This window comes from Triturus cristatus, chromosome 11 (assembly GCF_964204655.1).
Source record: "Triturus cristatus chromosome 11, aTriCri1.1, whole genome shotgun sequence".
NCBI lineage: Eukaryota > Metazoa > Chordata > Amphibia > Caudata > Salamandridae > Triturus > Triturus cristatus.
The window spans coordinates 743,921,647-743,942,596 of NC_140594.1; the positions used below are offsets into that span (position 1 = coordinate 743,921,647).

The 20,950-nt window shown below is 45.7% G+C and overlaps 1 protein-coding gene across 2 annotated transcripts in view; it reads left to right on the top strand.

Moving 5' to 3' along the window:
• Positions 1-19,535, top strand: part of SERPINE2 (serpin family E member 2) — a 323,804-nt gene extending 304,269 nt beyond the window's left edge. For both annotated transcript variants that reach the window (XM_085634405.1, XM_085634404.1), the window contains one exon: positions 19,026-19,535. In XM_085634405.1, coding sequence (XP_085490531.1) covers positions 19,026-19,063 — 38 coding nt within the window. In that variant the 3' untranslated portion in view covers positions 19,064-19,535. The remainder of the gene's footprint in view (positions 1-19,025) is intronic.
• The last annotated feature ends 1,415 nt before the right edge of the window (positions 19,536-20,950 follow it).

Here is a 20,950-nt window from a genome sequence, read left to right on the forward strand (position 1 = left end):
GGATAATCATCATATATATCAATTGTCATCATTTCTTCAACTTCTTTAGCTAAACGTTTTTGGTGGGCAACATCAGCAATAGCTTTCTTATCAGGGATACAGAATGATACACATAATGAGCAGAGTAAGGGACCACATTGGATACAAATACAACATGAGAACAGAACCGCTACAATAATACAGAGACCAGTTAGAACCTTCCATCCCCAGGCAGTAATTAACGCCCAAAACCATCCAGAAAAAGACCAAGTGCCGTTTTCTGTATGGATCTCAGCTGCAATTTTATGCAGTTTATTGATGGCATTATAAACTGATGGCGTATGATCAGGGATAAACACACAGCAGCTACTTCCAATAATTTTACATGCTCCTCCTCTGTCAGCTAGCATAACGTCTAATACCATACGATTCTGCAATGCAACAATTCTCGTGATCTGCAATTCTTCCGTAAGATTCCCAAGAGCAGCAGCAGTCTGATTTGTCACAGCTTCTACCACTCTTGTTAATCTTCGGATCTTCCTACTGTTCAGGGCAGCTCCAACAAAGAAAAACAGTCCTAAGTTAAAATCAATATACTGTTGCAGACTGGTGTCAGTCTGATCTACATCATCAATTGATAAAGTACGTTTATACCTATTTACAGTCACATTATTCAACAATTTCAAATCCTTATGATAAGATGCAGGAGCTAAGAATACAGGAGGTAGTAGAAATGATACATAGCATACCCCAGACCACCCAGCCGGTAGACGGTAATAACCTTTATTTCCACACACAAAGTACGTATTATGGGAGGCTAAAAAGGTACTGTTGTTCAACCCATCAATATTTAAAACAGTAATGCAATCACTGACACCAACAGGGATGAAACCCACACTCTGGACACACAAGTCCGCTTGAGCTTGTGCTACTTGAATTACAAATTTATCTTTTCCCACAGTGTCTCTTGTGTTCGTAAAGATGTAGGGAATGGATTCATTGTCTGGTCGGTACTCTTCCCACTCCCAAATCGTCCCATTCGCTTGTGGATACCCATTCTTGTCTTGATGGCATTCTTTATTGAGTCTAAAAAGCAATCGTCCCACTGTCGGTTTCCGAGTGGCAAAAAGCAAAGTATACCATGCTCTACAAGAGCCATTATGAGAGAAAGGGAGTGGTATAAATGGCGTTCCTCCTTTCTTCTGATGAGCTGGCATCATCCCACATATCCAGCAGTTCGTAGCATTCGTAGCAACGTGGGTATGATGCAGCATCTGGATGAAAGTGTTATTCAAGTAGGATTGTCGATGCTTCAACTCTTGATACGGTAATGTATAAAAATAATGCTCCGCAGGCACCGGAGTTGTCAACACAAGAATCTTCCGAGCGGGAGTTACATCCTCCACGAACCATGTGGTTATCCCAACAATGGCTACTGTTAACATGAACCCTAATGCACAAAGGATTTTCTTCTTCTCCATGTCAAAGTAAAAATGAAACCTAATATCTTCCTGAAACTAAGAGTCTGTCAGAACTCTTCCCCTTGGGCAGCGGTTGGTTTCTTCACCAGCGGGCCAAGACGGGTGTCGCTACACTAATGCAGGGCTGATCCCCCCCCCCCCTTGCCTCATCGGCTCTCCGTTTCACTAACCCAAGGGCCGTTCTGACAGTATGTCCCGGTACTGGAAAACTCACTTCCTTGGTCGAAGATGATATCGCCTTCCTCCAGGAGTCACGTGGTCCGGAAAGAGCTCCTCAGTGGCGTTTGGCTCCGCAGCACGGCCTGTCTCTGCGGCCAAAATATCTCGTTGATCGGTCAGCACGGCAGGTTCCACCAATCCGGGCGGCACCTTCCTATAGTGCAGAGAGTGGATCCAATTCTTTCGGTTGGAAACTCGCACAGCCGTCCTCGTTGCAAGGAGGACCTGCTCAGGGCCCACCCATCTCGGTTCCAAGCTGTTCGTTCTGTCGAAGACTTTCACCATGACATGGTCCCCAGGCCGGAGACCATGTCCTTCGCCGGTAGACCGATCAGGGAGTGCCTCTCGGACCTGTTGATGGATAGAAACCAAGTTATCCGTTAACTGTGCCAGATAATCGCTCATCATTACACAAGGTACATCATACACAGCCTTAGGTCTTGGTGGACCCCAAATATTCATTGGGCGTCCAAAGACGATCTCATATGGCGTAAGGCCAGTTCGAGAGTGCGGTACTGATCTAATTGACAATAACGCCAGTGGCAGAGCGTCTGGCCAAGTCAAAGACGTCGAAGCTTGAATTTTTGCGATCTTAAGCTTCAGTGTACCATTATACTTCTCAACTAGGCCTGCAGACTGGGGGTGAAACACGGCGTGGAACTTCTGGGTGATGCCTAGACCCTTCAAGACATACTTTATAACATCCGCTACAAAGTGAGGGCCATTATCACTCCACAGAAGTCTACAAACGCCATATCGGGGGAAAAACTCCTTCAGCAGCAGCTTCGCAGTAGTCATTGCAGTATTGTCTTTCGTAGGGTACGCTTCAACCCATTTGCTAAAAGCGCAGACCACCACTAGAACATACTTCAGATTATTACAGCGCTCAAGCTGGATGTAATCCATCTGCAGAACCTCAAAGGGTGCAGTGGGTGTCACAAATCCTCCTGCTGGAGTTCGAGTACCCTTTCCTGGGTTATACCTCAGACAGATCATACAGGTCTGCACCACCCTCTTCGCCGTGCTAGCAATCTCTGGATGCTCCCAGACTTGGGTAAGCAATTTCACAATTGCGGAAGCTCCAACATGTGCTAGCCCATGTGCCATCTGAACCATAGGTTGTACAAAGGCCGTGGGTAATTTCCATCTATCCATCTGCTTATTTCTCCAGCAACCCTCATCATCCAATTCTCCCTCGCTAGCCCATTGTTCCCGCTCTTTGTCAGAAGCGGTCCTTTGCATTTCTCGCACTTCCTCCTTCGCATCATGCCATCTCTCCACCTGTGACTTTACTACATACATGGCAGTAGTACCGGGCTGCATCGCAGTCTCCCGTGCTACTCGATCCGCTAACGCATTCCCTTCTCCAACTTTATCAACCACTTTCCTATGGGCGCTACACTTAACAATGGCAATTTTCTTTGGATAAGTCAATGCAGTTAAAAGATTATGAACTAACTCTCCATGCATTATCTGTACTCCATGTGACGTTAAAAACCCTCTCTCCTTCCAGAGTAGGCCAAAGTCATGCGCTACTCCGAAGGCATAGCGGCTATCTGTATAAACATTCACACATAATCCTGTACTGAGCTCACATGCTCGTGTTAATGCTATCAGTTCCGCTGCTTGAGCTGATTTCTGTGGTATGCGTGCTGTCTCCACTATCGTTTGTAATGTGGTAATTGCATATGCTGCTGAAGCCGTACCATCTGGTAGCTTCAGACAGGATCCATCCACCCACAGTTCTCCATCTACATCTGGAAAGGGCGTATCCTGGAGATCAATACGACCCTTTGTTTGTTCCTCAGTCACAAGAATACAATCATGCGCTTTCCGCGCCTCAGGCTGAGTTTCGGGGTATGGCAACAATGTTGCCGGGTTTAGTGTTGCGCACCTTTTCAACGTAATATGAGGAGCCAAAAGCGTCAACTCGTATCCCGTTAAACGGGCACTGGTCAAATGCTGCGTCTTTGTTTGATTAAGCAGGGCATCAACAGCATGGGGGACTAATACCAACAGCTTGTGAGATAACACAATTCCCTCGCTTTGGCGTATTGACACAGCTGTCGCCGCAACCGAGCGAAAACACCCTGGTAATGCTCGGGCGACGGGATCAAGTACAGCGGAAAAATATGCACAGGGGCGCTGCTTGTCGCCGTGCATCTGCACTAAAACTGACAATGCACATCCATCTTTCTCATGCACATACAACGAAAAGGGTTTTGCATAATCAGGGGTCCCTAACACTGGTGCTGAACAAAGGGCCTGTCGTAGTTGCTGAAAGGCAGTATCACACTCATCTGACCAAGGGATTGGGATAGGCGTGTCCTTTGTCAAGAGAGCTAACAATGGCTTAGCTATGTGTGAGAACCCCAATATCCACTGCCTACAAAAAGAAACAAGGCCCAGAAATGCACGCACATCCTTCTGTGTGGATGGTCTCGGTGTATCCAAAATTACTTGGATACGATCCGGTGTGAGTGCACGTCCCTCCTTAGACAAAAGGTGACCCAGATAAGTCACCTTTGGTCTACAGAATTGCAACTTCTTCCTAGATACTTTATGATTGCGGGACGCTAGAAAGGAAAGTAAGGATAACGTACTTTTTTCACATAACTCCAGGGTGTCAGCCGCCAGCAAGATGTCATCCACATATTGAATGAGGGCGACCCCCTCGAGCAGGACAAAGGAATCCAATTGTCGTTTCAAAGCCTGACTGTAAATACTAGGGCTTTCTGTATAGCCCTGGGGAATCCTACAGAAACGATAAGATCTATTATTCAGTGTAAATCCAAAAAGATATCGGCTATCAGGGTGAATGGGAATGGAAAAGAAGGCATTCTTCAAATCAATCACTGAGAACATGGTCGCCGTAGGCGGGACCAAAGTAAGCAACGTCGTGATATCGGAAACCACTGGGTATTGAGGTATCACGATCTTGTTCACTTCTCTCAAATCAATTATGAACCGATAAACTCTGGCATCCGTATCCTTTTTCAATATGGGAAGAATCGGACTGTTGCAAATGTTGTAGGGGACTTCCTCAACTACCCCAACCGTTATCAAATCCTGCACTATCTGTATGAGAGCCTCCTCGCCCTCCTGGGAAATACGGTACTGTGGGAGGCGTGGTAACACCGCCCCCTCCTGGACGCTAATGTGGACCGGCGGAATCACCATTTGTCCCACATCAGTATCCGAAGTTGCCCACAAAGCATGAGGGAGGGTAGCTAACAGCGCATCCTCCGACATCGCACACATGCGTTCAGATCGGGGGTAATTGTCATTCAATATTACTCGCACACCAGCAGGGGAGCAGCGGATAGTAGCCCTAAAGTGCTTTAACATATCAAGACCCATAATATTGTCCGGTGTGTACGGGGCAAGCAGAAACGGACAGGGTGCAGAAAAAGAATCAACCTTAAACATGAGGGGCTGTGAAAGAGGGCTTCGGGAGAGTGTACCATCAAACCCTACCGATGTGACCATTAAGCCGGATGGGGGAGCCCCCGGAACCAATTGCTTAGATAGCGCACTACGTGTCGCTCCAGTATCCACTAGGAACTGATCAGTAGAGCCCAAAACCTCAGCCGATACATAAGGGCCCTTCTGATCGACCGGCACCTCAACTGATTCTAACCCCCATCCAACGCAATCCTATGCATGCTGAGAGTCATGGTACCCCGACCGGTCAACTCCTGACGCTTGATACTGGTGCTGGCGATCGAAAACATTTGATCTATCTCGGTGCTGCCCAGCAGACTCAAGACGAGCCTGTTCGTTAGAATTCCCTCGAAAGTTCGAGAAACCCCCTCTACCTCGTGGGCCACCATGGGTATGCCCCTGGCGCGATGCATGCAACACCGGGCAGTCCCTAGCCCAATGACCCGATTGCTTACAATACGCACATTGATTCCTATTCAAATCAGACCGGCCCGTGGGAGGACCATAAGATCCTCCCCTACCTCTATTACTACCTCGTCGAGGCGGGCCATAGACTTGCGCCAACATCACCTTTGTTTTCAAATCTTTCGATTTCTTTTCCTCCTGGCCCTTTGCTTCTTGCTCCTGACGCTCATAATACTGAGCGATAGTCAGGAGGGCCGTCGGCGTAGCGGAGGACCAAGAACTTTCACTCGCTTTTAGACGGGCCGCAACTGCCGGCAGCAGATTAGCCACATATTTATCCGCAAAAAGGTGGCGTCCCGTATCGTCGGTAAGCGACTGTCCGCTAAAATCATGAAACGTCTCCTCAAAGCGCGTAAAGAAGTCCGCCACCGACTCGTCAACTTTCTGTTTACATGCAGCTAACATATTCCAGTCAATCTTTTTAGGGGGGATAATCGTCTTCAACTTAGTCACAATAGCAGCAGGGAGATCTAAAATACTCTGCGGCGGTTTCTGCGCGGGCTTCCGCTCCCTATCCTCATCCTCAAGGTCAGACCACCGGGCCTTAAAGGCAACTATATCATCTACCTTTCGTACAGATCGCCACATATCCGGTGGTAGAATAAGGCCAAAGAACAGGTCTATATCTGCTAAAGTCATAACGCAAGAATTCAAGGCCCCCTCGACTTCTTCATAGAAGGCCGCTGGATTCTTACGGGGGTCGGGCAGCGCATTCTTCAATGCCATAACATCAGCCCTATGCCACGGAGTGTAAACCCAATTATACACGAAATATCCCTTAGCATCGGCGGAGGTAATGTCCGAGCTAGTCCCTGCTCCCTTAGGAGGAACATACAAAGGCGCTGCCTCTCGCATTGGTTTAACATGCACTACGTCATCCTTATCTGACTGGGAGGTGGATGAGGGGCCCTCTGCCGTGCACGAATCCGACTGCTTCTCCTCCTCCGTTTGTTGGCGCGCTTTCTCTCTAAGGGCCAGCACCTCGTCCCGCAAGGCGAACAGCCGCCGAGCCGCCTCAGGAGCCTTAGGGGGAGAAAAAACACCATCATGCAATGCTTTAGCAACCGATGTCACATCGTCAGGCTCAAAGACACTAGAATATTTTCGGAAAGCAGCAATCACTTCCTCAGCGAAATGAGCCAGAAAATACACCCTTTCTCTATCTTGCCACGACCCCCAAGTATGGAGCAACTCCTCCCTAGACATCTTGCCCTTAAGTGCACGGAGGGAAAGTTTCCGAAGCTCAGCCATATGCTCGGCCGATAACATGGACCGCGTATCTACCTTACCCGGACCTGGGCCAGAATCTTGCGGCCTCGGAGCAGATGCGCCGACATAAGGGGGCGGAGGGCGATCTAGTAAAGAAAAATCATCATCAAGATTATTAAGGACAGGATAAAGTGGCTGTCGAACAACGTATTGACCCGAAACTTGTAGCCGACGCTCCTTCTCTTGCCTGTCCGTCTGCTCTCTATCCTCCCGGCGCTTCGCTTCCTGTGCTCGCACATGATCATTCTTCCGTTGTTCTTTATCAAACAGCGCTTTCTCGCGCTTCTCTCGCTCACGCACCTCCTTCACCCACAACCGCACACACTCAAACATATCCTGACGGGCACGCCGCTTACACATACACTGTTCCACATACTCAATCTCACGTATATCAAACGATCCATACAAAGGCCATCGCAACTCAGGATCTTTTTTCGTATATTTCCTCCATACTGTGCTGTACATTATGGAAGAAAGACCATGCTTCACGTACATATCCCTATTAGGCGTCCCCTCTGGGGGAGCTGGAGCAGATTCCTCGAGGTTCAACCGGTTTCCAAAACAGCAGCACCACTTACGGAGTGCGCTGAAAGCAGGCATGCTCAGAAATAATGCAAAATATGCAATATTATAAAAAATGGCACTTAATCGTTGCGCCGTTCAAAGTTACACAGCTCTGGAGAAATCTCTCCACATTACCTGCCTATATGTGTTGCAACGCATATATATTCACAAAGACAAATCCAAAATATGACTAGTCATCACAAATCAAACTCAAATAGCCAGATCAGGCTTCAAAAACTCGGAGCAAGTACTGTACACCGGTTTTTACCAATCAAGAGTCCAGATTCCAACTGCCAAGCTCCACAATCGCCCAAACGGCTTTCACGGCAAGACCGACAGAAGAGGTCTCAGTCGAGGACCGGCGCCACCCAGACGGTCAGCTCGGAAGGGAAGGAAGAAAAAAACCTTGGGATGCCAGGGCTAAGACGCCGCTGGCAGTGATCACGTCCCCGGCCCAATTCCTCACCTTCGTCGCGACCAATCCTTCGAGCATCCGAGTCGCCGATGAGCCCCACGTGACGGGCGCCAATTGATGAATACAGGCCCCAGCTAGGCCCGCAGGACACAAGGGTTCGCTCTCCTGTAATGGAATCTATAAGGAAGTTGGCACGGAAACTGTAAAGTACAAAGACAGCATTTATTAACCCTTAAGGGTGGTCCTACAATCCACACAACACTCTTCAGTATTGCATAGAGTAGCACAAAGAACATTCGTACATGGTCCCCTTTTATACACAGTAGAGGGGCTCCTAAGTGGGTGGATACAACATGAAGACGAAGAACATTACCATTTATGGTCATTTTCGATACTGAATCAATAGGTGGGCGGAGCTAACGCACTCCTTGAGCCCGCGAGGACATGGTCAAGTAAGGCTAACTGATAACAGATGTGGTCAAGTCTGGGCATGCGCCAGATGGACAAAGGAGCTATTTATAGACTGTTACTAGGCAGATTACGAGAGCAACTAATACAGAGGTTGGACTCTTCTCGTGAGGAACACGTGGAGGCATGACAATACAAAATGGAGTCCGAGCTTCGGTCAACATAGCAGAGTAAACACGATCTATAACAGAGGAACTAATGTCTTTAGTAAATGCTTAATCACATCGTTGTTTCAATTTACAACACCATGGTGCTGTTTGGGAAGCAAAAGTAGCAGTAAACAGGGTTCAGGTGGCTGATCGGACTTCCGGGCGCCGGTGCCACTGCACCTGCTGTACCTGCTGCATCGCTGTTAGCCCCTGGCTAACTTGTCGATGGAAGAACTTTGTGGAGTTAAGTGGGAGGAAAATAGGTCGCAATATATCGTACGGATTTTAACTCTGCACCGACAAGGTAGTTTACGTAATTTGGCCCTTCGCAGGTTTCCATTGGCAAGGATAGTAGCAAAAACCTCTTACAATTTTATACATTTCTGCCACGTGCCCGACTAATTAAAAAATAAATAAATAAATAAAGTGGCTAAATAGCTCATAAGTTATGTGCTCTATTAATACACGTATTTTGTTTCTTGGAATCGCAGTTGTGCAGCTCTTGCATTCTGTTTATTGTTCAAGGCGCAGATTACACCAGCTCCCACACAGGGAAAGGATTAATCGGATCCTATGACTAATGATGTCCTTGCCTCTTGACCTTTCTTTTATCAGAACTATGCAGAGGATCCTTTATTTTAAACTTTCAAATAAGGTGTGTCGACCAAGCAACAGCCCGTATATTCTTCACTCGCAGGATGTATCAAATTTCTATTGAATCTTGACCTGAAATTTAACTACAGCCCTAAATTCCTTTTCCTGTGTCCCTCTGCCAAGTGGGGTCCTACAGCTGGACAAGTCAAGATGTCACGAGAGATGCAACAAGCATTTGCAATGCAATAGGTCTCGCATGTACGTGAGTTTAAAATATTGACATTGTAAATGACAATGCCTTTTATTTAGGTTTTAAAAACAAAAATACAAGGCATTGTCATTTACAATGTCAATAGCCCAAACTCACGTAAATGCGAGACCTATTGCATTGCAAATGCTTGTTTTGTCTGTTGGACTATACCTTGCCACCAATACATTGCAGCAGCAGCTAAATTGTGTCCTCCAACATGTGCTGAAGTAATAGGTTCATGTGCAGCCCACCAGAGCAAGCCTGTGGTCTTGGTTGGGAATCAAGTGATTGCCAATCCCAAGAATTGTTACAAATTGGAACATTTTGGTAATTTAATGATGAGTATTTAGAAGGAAAACCCTTTGGTAAAAGGGTGCTGGTTTTAAATTGCATTCACTTAAGCCAAGATATCGTAATCAATACAAGTTTTATAGCATGTAATTGCTTCTACTGTAGCTCTGGTGACTTCAGAGTTGGCTACTTCATTAGTCCGAATTCCCTACAGCATGTGCTCCAACGCGTTGATTACTCAACATATATTTGACATGAGTCTGTGGCAACCTGGCTTTGAGGGGTTCCACTTTAACCTAAGTGTGTTGTGCTGGATTATGCTACCTTTAGAATCTCTAAATCCATTTTGTTGCTGTAGGAGAGTAGGATCTGCACTTATGTTGCCCCCACTTTTTTTCTGATAACACTGGTATCTGGCTATAGTCTTGCTGGGTCCCTGCTAATCAGGACCCCAGTCTCTGATCTCTCTAAACAACTTGGAGTGCATAGTAGATGCACTAGTGATTGGATACTGTGGTACCTTATGAGCCCCTAGTATATGGTACCTTCGGTACCAAGGGCATAGGTACTTCACAGGCCTACCAGGGGCTGAAGCATGTATTATGCCACCCCTGGGAAGCAGACTAAATCTGACACCACAGGCCTGCTATTGCAGCCTGGGTGAGGTAGTGTTAGCACTCCTCACTGAGGTATAGGTTCTCTATATCTCACCTTACACACACATATAAACCTATCAGTCACCCCTAAGGCAGGCCCTATCAATCCTGAGGGCAGGGTGCTTGGTTTACAATGTGAGGGGGTGCCTCTGCATGAGCAGGACCCCTCTGCAGCTGGCAGAGTCTATTCTCTGTGGCTGTTTGTGGATGCGGTTAAAACATACTCTTAAGTGCATTATAACCTAGCGGAAAATGCTAACTTTGGGATGGCTGCATCAAAACATGTCGTGTTTGGTGTCAAACGCCTTGGAATCATACCCCCACACCAGTAACTGGTGTGGGAGTATGATCCCACCCCTCTAGAGGGATAGACATGTACCTACTGTGCAAACACGGTAGAAATCTGAAAGCGCCTGGCGTCACAAAATGGATGCCACCAGCACAGACACTGGGCTGCCCTCCTGCTGCTGACTGAAACTCGCAGTGGAGAAGGCCCAACAATAGGCATCCTGTCACAGGGCGGTGTAACCACCTTCCAGACAGGATTTAGTGTATTGGGGCTGGGTGGGTGCACTCCTAGAGTGCTTGGAAGTCCTGCACTGGGGGAGCAGGAGGCTCCTCTGTGCATATGCCAGCTCAAACCAGTTCAGGGGCTACCTGCCCCTGCTCTGGCATGAAACTGGACAAAGGGAAGTGGGTGTAACCACCCACTCCCCTGAGCCTCCCAAGGAGTGGTCATAGAGCTAGTCCCTCCCTTTCCTTTAGTATAAGATAAGGAAACCTTGCCATTGCAAATCAGATATCCCTGGACGACGCTCTACAAAAAGAATCCTGGCCACTACCTTTGGAAGACAGAAGAATCTCCCTTGGAGTCAAGGAGTGACTCCCCTGCTTGGCAGGCACCAAAAACTTGAATCAACGGTCACCAACGTTCCCGCTCCCGCTGGAGTCCGAAGTCCCTGCAGCCCCGCAAGTGGATTTCCGGACTTCTCGACAGCCATTGTGAGTCCCCAGCAAAGCTGAGGCGAGTGGACACCACGAGTGACGAGGAACAGCAATACCCGGGTAGCGTGCACTATTGTTGAGTGCTACCCCTTCACGATGTTCTACGAACTTGTGCATTGGACCACAGCCTCCAGCATGATTTCCTTCGAAAATCAGAGGCGTACCTCATCCAGAGTGACCGTGAGCTCCTGTGAAGCGAATCCTCACAAGGCGTCTTCGCGATCCCTTGCCGGCTGGCTTGTGGGTCCCCTGAAGACTTTCTCATCGAACCAAAGGGCTCCCCTGGTTGCTCCAGGCCTGCCCTGACTTACCCTCGCTGGGTGAGTCCCTCAGACCTTGCTGGTCTGCACCGCTGACTTTCTTCACTTTCCACAAGACTTGGTGTTGCCAAGGCTTGTTGGCTCCAATCCGGTTGCCGACACCTCAGTAAGCAGACTTCGTGGGACACTCCAAATCCAGCTCCTGGTCATCGTCGACACCTCCTGGACCTCGTGGCTGAAGAGTCAAAACACTCTTGATCACCTGAAATCACCAGACTTCTTCCTGGCCCCGGGTCACTGGCAAGTGACTGTGAACACTGTCCCTTCTGCTTTCAGGTCTTTCATCCTGAATCCAGCCTTGGATTCCACCGGATACTTCTTCAGTTTTCGCAAGCAGCAAAACTTCTTCGGCTTCCATTGAAAACGACGATGCTACCCGACACCAAAAGAAACCTATGCACCCGGCTTCCCTGGGTGAGGTAACTCGTGCACTCCGGTGCTCCTGTGGGTGTTGGCCCTCGAACTACTTACCTTGTAAGTGGCTTGCTTGTAGTCTCTCTAGAAGTACCCTAAAACTTTAAAATTCCAACCGCGACTTGCTCCATTGAAACCAATAGGGAACCCGCGGCTGTGTTCAGACTGTACGTGTCTCCCGTGGGTCCTTTACTTACCTGCCTTGGGTGGATTAGTGAGGCCCCAGCGATTCTACAGGCCCTAGGCCTTGTCCCCTTGCAAGTCGACATTCCTAAACCTCTTTTTTTAGTATATGGTCTGGTACGCCCCTAGGGCCCCAGCCATATTTGTGCTTAACTTATTGTGAAACGTTGATATTTGCATATGTTCCTGACTTCTAATCTCATAAAGAGATTAGTAGAGTGTGTCTAGTAATAAATACATATATATTTGATATATATACCTGTGTGGTGTCCTTTCCTTTCATTTGGTAATTCAAGAGATTATAAGGTAAAACAAGCTGCTTTACATTCCTCAGAGACTTAGCCTGAAGGCTGCTCTCCACAGCTACCACTAGGATAGCTTTCTTTAAAAGGTTGTCTTAAACCTATCTACCATAAGAGTCGAATTGAACTGGTGCAAGGTGGCCACTTTGACTAGTGACCAGCATATGCCAGGCCAACTTCTCACAGTTGCCAATAATGTAGATCATCATTAAAGGACTGTACACTGTAATGTGAATCACACACAATAGGTGTGGGGAATTCAGGATCCTTACATTCAATAACAAGAAGCAAAGCCTTCAGTTCACTCAACTGCACAGTGCAATCACCCAAAGACTACGTGCAAGTAATTTTAGGTCGGAATACACTATCCAACATTGCACCAATACCAATGGCACATGCTGCAGAGTATTGCTACTTAGAACCTATAGAAGGTTGAGCTGAACCATCAGTGTAAATAATAGATTTATACTGATCGAGAGGCAGAACAGTAGAGGGTAACATGCTCGTACTATAGAAATTCTTGCGTCTTCAAAGAAGGATGAAAGACAAAGTTCACATCAACAGCTGTTAAGGAAGTAGCCTATTGTATCCATCTAGGATGGAGGGCTTCAGCGTTTGGAATGCCAACTTTGGTGACAGCCTTTAAGACTGTCACTGCAGTAATGACAATGTGTTTCCCTTGATCAAGTGGCCATTCTTTAAGGAAAGCCATCTGCACAGCAGTCAGTATTTTCTCAAAGGAAGAAAGACGCATTCCCACACTAGAATATAAATGCAATGTATGTGCTATAGGCACTTTCACTAAAGGTGATGTAAGTAAATTTAATTGCTCCTGGTAAAATACAGATTACCAGGTTCATGGTTTTGACATGTGTATGGAAGTGACCTGTTTAAAGCAGATCAGATTATAATGATCTGTGTATTCCAATGTCCAATATTTAGTGGAAAAATCAGGGTTTATTAATTCAAAAAGAGGTTGTATGCATTGTGCATAGTCGGATGTACGTCCTGCCAAAGTTCAGAAACCCCACAGGGACTGCAGTTTTTTTAATGTGTTTGGAGGCTGCAATTGTCCACATCTGTCCACAAAATGAGAGGCTAGGCTCTTACCTTCATGTGTAAGTTCATAGCCTAGGAAAAGGACACTCAAAAAAGCTATATTACATTTCTTTAAGTTAAACTTTTACCCAAGCTCAGCAAATACCATTATAATGCGGTCTAATCTGGCTAGGTGGGGATTCAATTAATTGTCCGTTAAGTAGATCTCATCTACGAAAGACCGTGTGTAGGGGTCAAGTTCATGAAGAATCAACATAATATAAGCAGAGAAAATACCTGGACTATTCTTATAGCTCATAGGAATTCGTGCATATTGCATTTGCAATCCAAAGGCGCTAAAAGCGATTCAATCTCTGCTTTCAGGAGCCAAATTGTGACTGGAAAAAAACCATTGGAAATGTCCAATGTGGTTTTGTATTTTTTAAGGACCACATTGTTAATGAGTGCCGTACTATGCGTATTTTGCACTGCAAGTGTGAATCAGTGACTATTTAAATGTTTATAGACTAAGACAATGCGATAAGAATGATCCCGTTTTAAAACCAGAAACAGAGGATTATTCATCTGAGAAAGACATGGTTCATTTGCTCCCTTGTACTGCAATTGGAAGAGATTTCCTTTAACAGGTGCTTTAACGTCCTATTTAAAGGGATATTGGTGCTGCACTTGCAGGTTGCATCTTATGGGTATGATATGATGAGGAGAATCCTTATACCAGCCAACATGATTGTGGTAAAGTGCATGGGCTAAATCAAGCGCCCATTCGGCTGCATAAGCATGTTTGACTTTGTCAGGAACGAGGACCGAAAAGAAAGGATGAATCACATCCTCTCCTTTTGGGGATGCAAGTACAAATTGGTAGGGGGTCAATCTACCTCAGCCAACAGGATGTCCTTGGATAAAGTCAAATATACCCAAAATATTGCTTTAATGGTGCATCTAACATCACCTATTTGAATAGCTAATGGATATAATCTATCTGAGGGGGAGGGGGGAGGCACGAGTGTATCCGTGGTCTCAACTGTAACAAAGTTTGCTTTTGCTACCAGAAACTCCTGGCGATTTTGGCGTGCTGTGGTGACTTCTGGCGCACTGTTGAGGAGTCCCCGCCGAGCTCTTGTTCAAGAGGAGGGTTCTCACTGTTAGTGGCTTACTTAGTAGTCAAAGCCGCAACTTTCTTTTTCTGAAATTGGGCTAAATATTGAGGTGTTCTATCCTCCTTCTTTATCTTATCGTCAGCCGTGCATTTTGGTTCTTTATTTTTGTTTCACATGCTCTTGTCAGCGTTCTGATAGTTCTCCTCTTTTATACCACTGATCAGACGATTCCTGAAAGGAACAAGTAGAATGTGAATTAGGAACATGATACCTGTCTAGAGTCTTGATCTTAGTGCAATCAGAAAAGTTGTATCGGCTTTCAGAGGACTCTGGCGGTGGAGACCCTCCACAAGGTTTATCTTTCTGTTGTGGTTTAGATTTATCCCATGCTTTTTTAACACACTCACAGGCTGGTTGGGAATCCTTGTCAGTGCTAAGCTTGCCGAGTAGTGGTACTGCTGGTTTGGTTCCCAAATTATTGCGTCCCAAAGATATGTATACATTAGCAATAATTATAGGCAACTCACGTTCGTGTCAGACTACCGCCACCACTTTAAGTCCCTGGTGCATAGCCAGAGATGCTACTTCACCTTTAAAGAATCATTTGGGGGACTACTGGAAAATTACCTGTGAATTCCATCCCCAAATCTACAATAGGACCTTCCCCATGTTCATTCTGTATCTGTTTGTTTGAGAATGTTTGGTAAAACTGACATCACAGGAGTGCCATAAAAGATGGTATAGACTGTGGCAAAAATTGTCCCCCAGATGTTTGTCTATAAGAGTGAAAACCATTCCAGTGGATAAGCACAGTCAGAATTTTGTGCCTGTCTTGTGGTCTTGTGGTCTTGTAAGGAGAAACACAGCTTCAAGTTGGTGTTTTTTTGTTTTTGTTGGGGGGGGGAGGGGGGGGGCGGCGATAGGAAATGGAATTTGCTCATGATTAGGGGGGTCTTTTGCCCATGACTGAATGAACAATTAACAGAACTAATAACTGGCACTACAGGCAACTGAGCTTGCCCTTGCAGGCCAATTCTAGCTGAGCCTGCTAACAAGGTACGTGAAATAATCTGAGTCAGGTGCCTGTATATGAGACACACACTATTGTACAAAGCTCGGGTTTGCACAAGATTTAGATTAACAAAATCAGGGTACAGTGTATATCCAGCTAATGCTGGCTAAGTAGCCCTCTCTTTACTGAGGGGGCCCATTCGAACTTCTCCAGATAAATGGGGAAGGGCATCATTAAACCAAGTCTGGTATTCCCAGTCAGTAAGAGGAAACTCAACAAGTGCATTGGTCTATAAGCAGCGGGTTCCTGCGCAACAGTATATTCATGGAAAGTATTAGTATTCGCGTCCACAGCTGGAAATGTGACCCAAGAATAAAATGCTTCAGAGCAGTATGCAGCATCCTCTTCTACTGCATAGATTACAGGAGCCCCTGCAATAGGGACTCTGTGTTGTGCTGAATGTTCATAGACTGCCGATCGATAGTTGGCCGCAATATTTACTGGTTGCACCATTAAACAAAGATGGATTCGAAGTGTAACACAAATTGGGTTGTAACCTTTTAATATTCAAGCCTGAAAGAACATCATTTGGTTCTTCGTAAACACTGTGGAGGATTAATCCCCAACACAATGGAGGTCTCTGGTAAAAGGTGCAAGGGTATTGTGGAAAAGCACAAGCAATACTCAAGGTTCTCGCAAATAAGAACCTAAGCAAACATTGACGGCACTATGTTGCAGGGATTCTACTCTGGATCAGAATTATGATTGGACCATAGAACATCAGTATGTAACGTATTAATCAACATAACACATCAGTATCTAAGAACCCGAGTCTGAATAGCTATAGTGCCTTCTTGCCCTCCAAACTTTTCCAGAGAGATGAGTGATTTGGCCCCCTGGAACACAACACTCCTGACCCTCTCCGGGATCGCGGTAACGGGAGACACCCTTTCATTCTCAAACTCCTATTTGTCCAAAGTAAATAGAAAAGAGACACAAAGGAAGTTTAGAATGTTTATTTAAACTATTGTGCTCTAAAATGTAATAATTGTGCCACAATTGGAAAACAAATACATGTCAATAATGTCAGCAGTATTATTAATAAACCATATACAATAAAGAGACCTATCCTGTTATCTGACAGTTCTGCCTAAACCCTCCTGTACTACTGAAGCTAAGTGGTTATAAATTATAAATCTCTGGGTTGAGGGGCGGACCCTGTACCTTAGCATGCATAGGTGGATGTTCTACATCTCTGCTGATGCAGCACTCTTGTCTCAAGGACCTTCACTGTGTGTTTGTTTTCAGAACCCCTGTCCTCAGTTATGACGATATGGGTTTAGTCAACAGCAGCTGCATTCTTTTATTATGGCTAGGTGCTAGTGTCTGACCAGAGAGAATAACAAGGGACAATGTTTGACCTTGCCTAGTCTGTTCAGACTAAAGCCCAGGAAAAGAATAAAGTTAAAAAAAAAAGTGCTGGTTCTGTGTGAAAATAGTGTGGCACATAAGCATGTGTGATATTTAGTAACTTGCCCAAAACAAGAGCAGCCTACAACTTGCATAATCAGGCTAACCTAGAGAAAACAACAATGGACAATGTAAGAAACACACAACAAGTTCTTAGGATAATTTTTCTGATGCATCAAATAGATACCAACAAAATGGTGCTGAAGGCTGTGGTCTCTTGAGGACTTGATTATGGAAATCATATTTAAACACTGCCCCCCCCCCCATAGCCCGCGGCATACTGTACTTTTGTTTTGTTTCCTGTGCCGCCTTTGCCATGTCTCCCTGCCTAGTAGCCCCCATGCTCTACTGCCATATGAACTTATTTTCCCTTTACACCCTCAAACCCAGTCCCCACCAGCCTGCGCTTCCAATGTCTTAGCCTGCTAACTGCCCATGTCTTAGCCTGCTAACTGCCCATGTCTTAGCCTGCTAACTGCCCACTCTATTCTCTCGTACCTCTACTTTCCTGCTCCCACCTCCCGGGTCCTCCAGCATCCATGTAGCCTATGACTCTCCCTACGTCTCCCACCTGTGCCCTCTTGACCCATGCACTTTTATCTCTTTTTCAATTGTACTAGTTGTGCCTTTTCGCCCATATGGCACCAGCAATTCCTTGGACATGGGCCTCTTGCACTCTCCTTTCTCCATGTTGGAACAGATGTCAACTGTTACAAGCATAACAAATCTCATCTTTGGTCTATTTAGTCTTTTTTTTGGTTGAGTAAATTGTGCATTTCTGCAGCCAGGTGGTGCTGGTTTTGTGTGTCTTACTGAAGCTTACAAAACCCTTTTTACTGCACAAAAGACAAAATGATTGTCTTTGTAAGCACTTGGTTTAGTATTTTTTCAGTAACTGGGATGAAAATCTCCCCTTCATATAATTGATGATCAGTTGCAAATCACTGCCACTGTTCTCAATTGGTCCCCTTAAGGGCGGAAGATGTTGGAGAACACACCCACTGTTATTTCACTGCCTTCCCCTAATGAAAGTGGCGTGTTTAATGTATGATCAACATTATATTAAATTTTGCAGCAAAATAAGGCATAGCATAGTACAATGTTTGATTCACATACAGATACGGCTGTGTAACCCGCTCCAGCACCAACCTTGGGTAACAACACTGCATCATATAGTTATGCCATAATAGTCCCACCATTTCCCCCATTTCCGACATGCATCTGCGGGTAACCACAGCATCAAAAATTGGCTTCTCCTAGTGTGTGCACCAATCTACTCTTGCCCGCCAACCTCTAAGTCGGTGGTTGTTTTTTCTTCCAGACATGGGACACATCTTGCTTGGCAACCAAACATGCTGTGCCTAGGAAGGCACACTCCTCTCTCGGTCCCCCCACCTGCTCCATTAGCCCTAGTAATTAAATATGGGGCATGAGTTCCAGGGGGCGAGTTAAGACAGCAGATAACGTGTGACCCATCTCCTCCCAAAAGGGCTTCAGGACAGGGCACTCCCAGGCAATATGGAAAAAATCAGCCTTGGGGGAATGTGCAGCAAGCACACATCTGCGCATCTTGGCATACATGGTGTAGGCATCTTGGAATAAGATATGTGGCATGTGAGTGGTTGAATTGTACCATTCGCAGCCATGTTGAGAGAGCCAGTTCCCTGGGCACCATGCATGTCCCCTCCAGTTGTCCTCATCCAGATCCCCTACCCAGGACTCCCATCTCTGTCAGGCCCTCTCAAGGCCATCTGGAGCATTAACAATGAAGAAACGGTAAATCGCTTCTGTGAAATTGGCGTATTTTAATTAAAATGAGAAGGATCTTGGTCATTTCATTGGGCTGTTAATGCTAGAGATCTTTCGACAAGGAGTACAATATTTCACTCAACAGTAACTATTTTTGTTATTTCTCTTAGGTGCTGTACTCTTTATGGGCCAGATTATCAAACCTTAAAGAACACGCAGATCCTTTTCAGGAAGAGGAGTATTTTCCTGCTACCTTTTTTGTGTTTGTTAAAATGTTAAGATATGTTTTACATTTCTCCCACAGTCTTGAGTTGAGTTTCTGCGATTTTCTTGGAATTTACAAATGTTTCAATTCTGTAGTGTTTTCATATTTGTCAGTGCTTCTTTAAAGAAAACCTGGCTTACCTGTGTAGAATTGTTCATTGAACTTCACTGACAAACTACATTTTTTCTAATGTACTGCATTTTCAATGATTTGTAAGCAGAGGAAAAAAATTGCTGTTTTAGCATTCATTTTCTGTGAAGTGTTTTTATATATGTCCAAAAAACTGTGTGCTGTCTTTCATGCCCCCTGACCAACCTCTTCACTATGAATAGCTGAAGGTCTACAGTATTTTTTATATAAATGTAAAGATCATTGCATGTGTACACAGGAATAAAGTTCAAAGAAATTATTAGTTCATGGAAGTTGGATTCTTTCTTTCGTACACCTACTGTTGGTGGTATCGCATGAATTTTGTTGTATACAAATTGGCAAAGCCATCTGTTTTTTTTTTTTTTTTTTTAATCAATTGTTCATTGGACTGTCGTACTTTAAAATTTTGGACCGCGTAGGAGGCAGGGCCCTACCCCTGTCTATCCCGGTATTAGCGAACCGCGAATGGTCAATGCGGTATGTACAAGTGCTTTGTGTAACGTTTTAGCTATGAATGCACTGTGTATACGTTATTATACATTGACTTCGTAGGTTCCATCTTAGAGCGGTGGCCATCTTATGGTTGCCCTCACATAGGCTACATATCATGAAGCAAATACGGGCCTTTTAGAGCACATGTGCCTTCCTTTGACTTCTCTGTGACCTGGGCAGCTTGGCTCCGCTGGCCCAGTTCAGTCCGGTCCCACGAGCTCCCCGTACTTCGGCCACCTGTGATTAGCATCAGGGTTTGACACACCATAAAGCCTTTTCATCCTACACGAGCCTCCAGCTAATCTCTTTCACACCTGACTGTTCCTGCTTTATGGCTTGTTTCCCAAACAGGAGATGCTCGTGTTTATTGGGGCCTGTTGATATCTGAGCCTTGCTGGGTAAATAATTGTGGGCTGGCTTAACTGGAATGCGGGATGGTCATCATGACTCTGCCTTTTTCTTTTGTAATGTATACATTTATATGGCCATATCATAAAACAAGGAATGTGTGCCTGAAGCATGATATTTTGTATTTAAGGAGAAGCCCGTCTCTGTAACTTTTAGCAGTCTCCTGAGAACATACACGCTGTTGTACTTCTAGGATGCCTGTAATTGGTCTGCAGCCAATAAACTGATCTTTAACTTCACCCAGAAGACTCTGTGTTTCTGTAGGTCTGAAACAGGAAGAACCCGAAGTCATAGGGTGTGTTCCCCTGCACCGCTGGGCTTAAAATTCCCAGTACTTCAGTTGGCGCCCAACTCGGGACGATTTCAGCGGTACCGGTCCAAGCCAGAGGTTCGTGAGGAAATTCTGGAGGGAGGCCGCCACTTCATCGACCCCTGCATGTCGACGTGGTCCGAAGGTCTTTTCTGCGAGGTTCTCCGCGTACCGACGGCTACGAAGGACTGCTGCCCTGATTAATCGCCCTGTTTTGGACCCTTGAAGATTTTGGTAGAGCGAAACAACCGAGGGAGTCTTCTGGTGACGCCATCGATCATCGATATTCAGTTAAGTATAAGTGGAGCGTCTCCCAGTTTGTTTGGTATCCTTTGGGATTTTTGGTATCCTTCGGGATTTTTTTGATTTGGAGTTTGCAAACGCCAAAGCCAGAGGACTCGTGTATTCACGAGACTATCGTAATCGATAATCCTTTGAAGTTTGGAACTAGACTAGTGAGCGAAGATGCC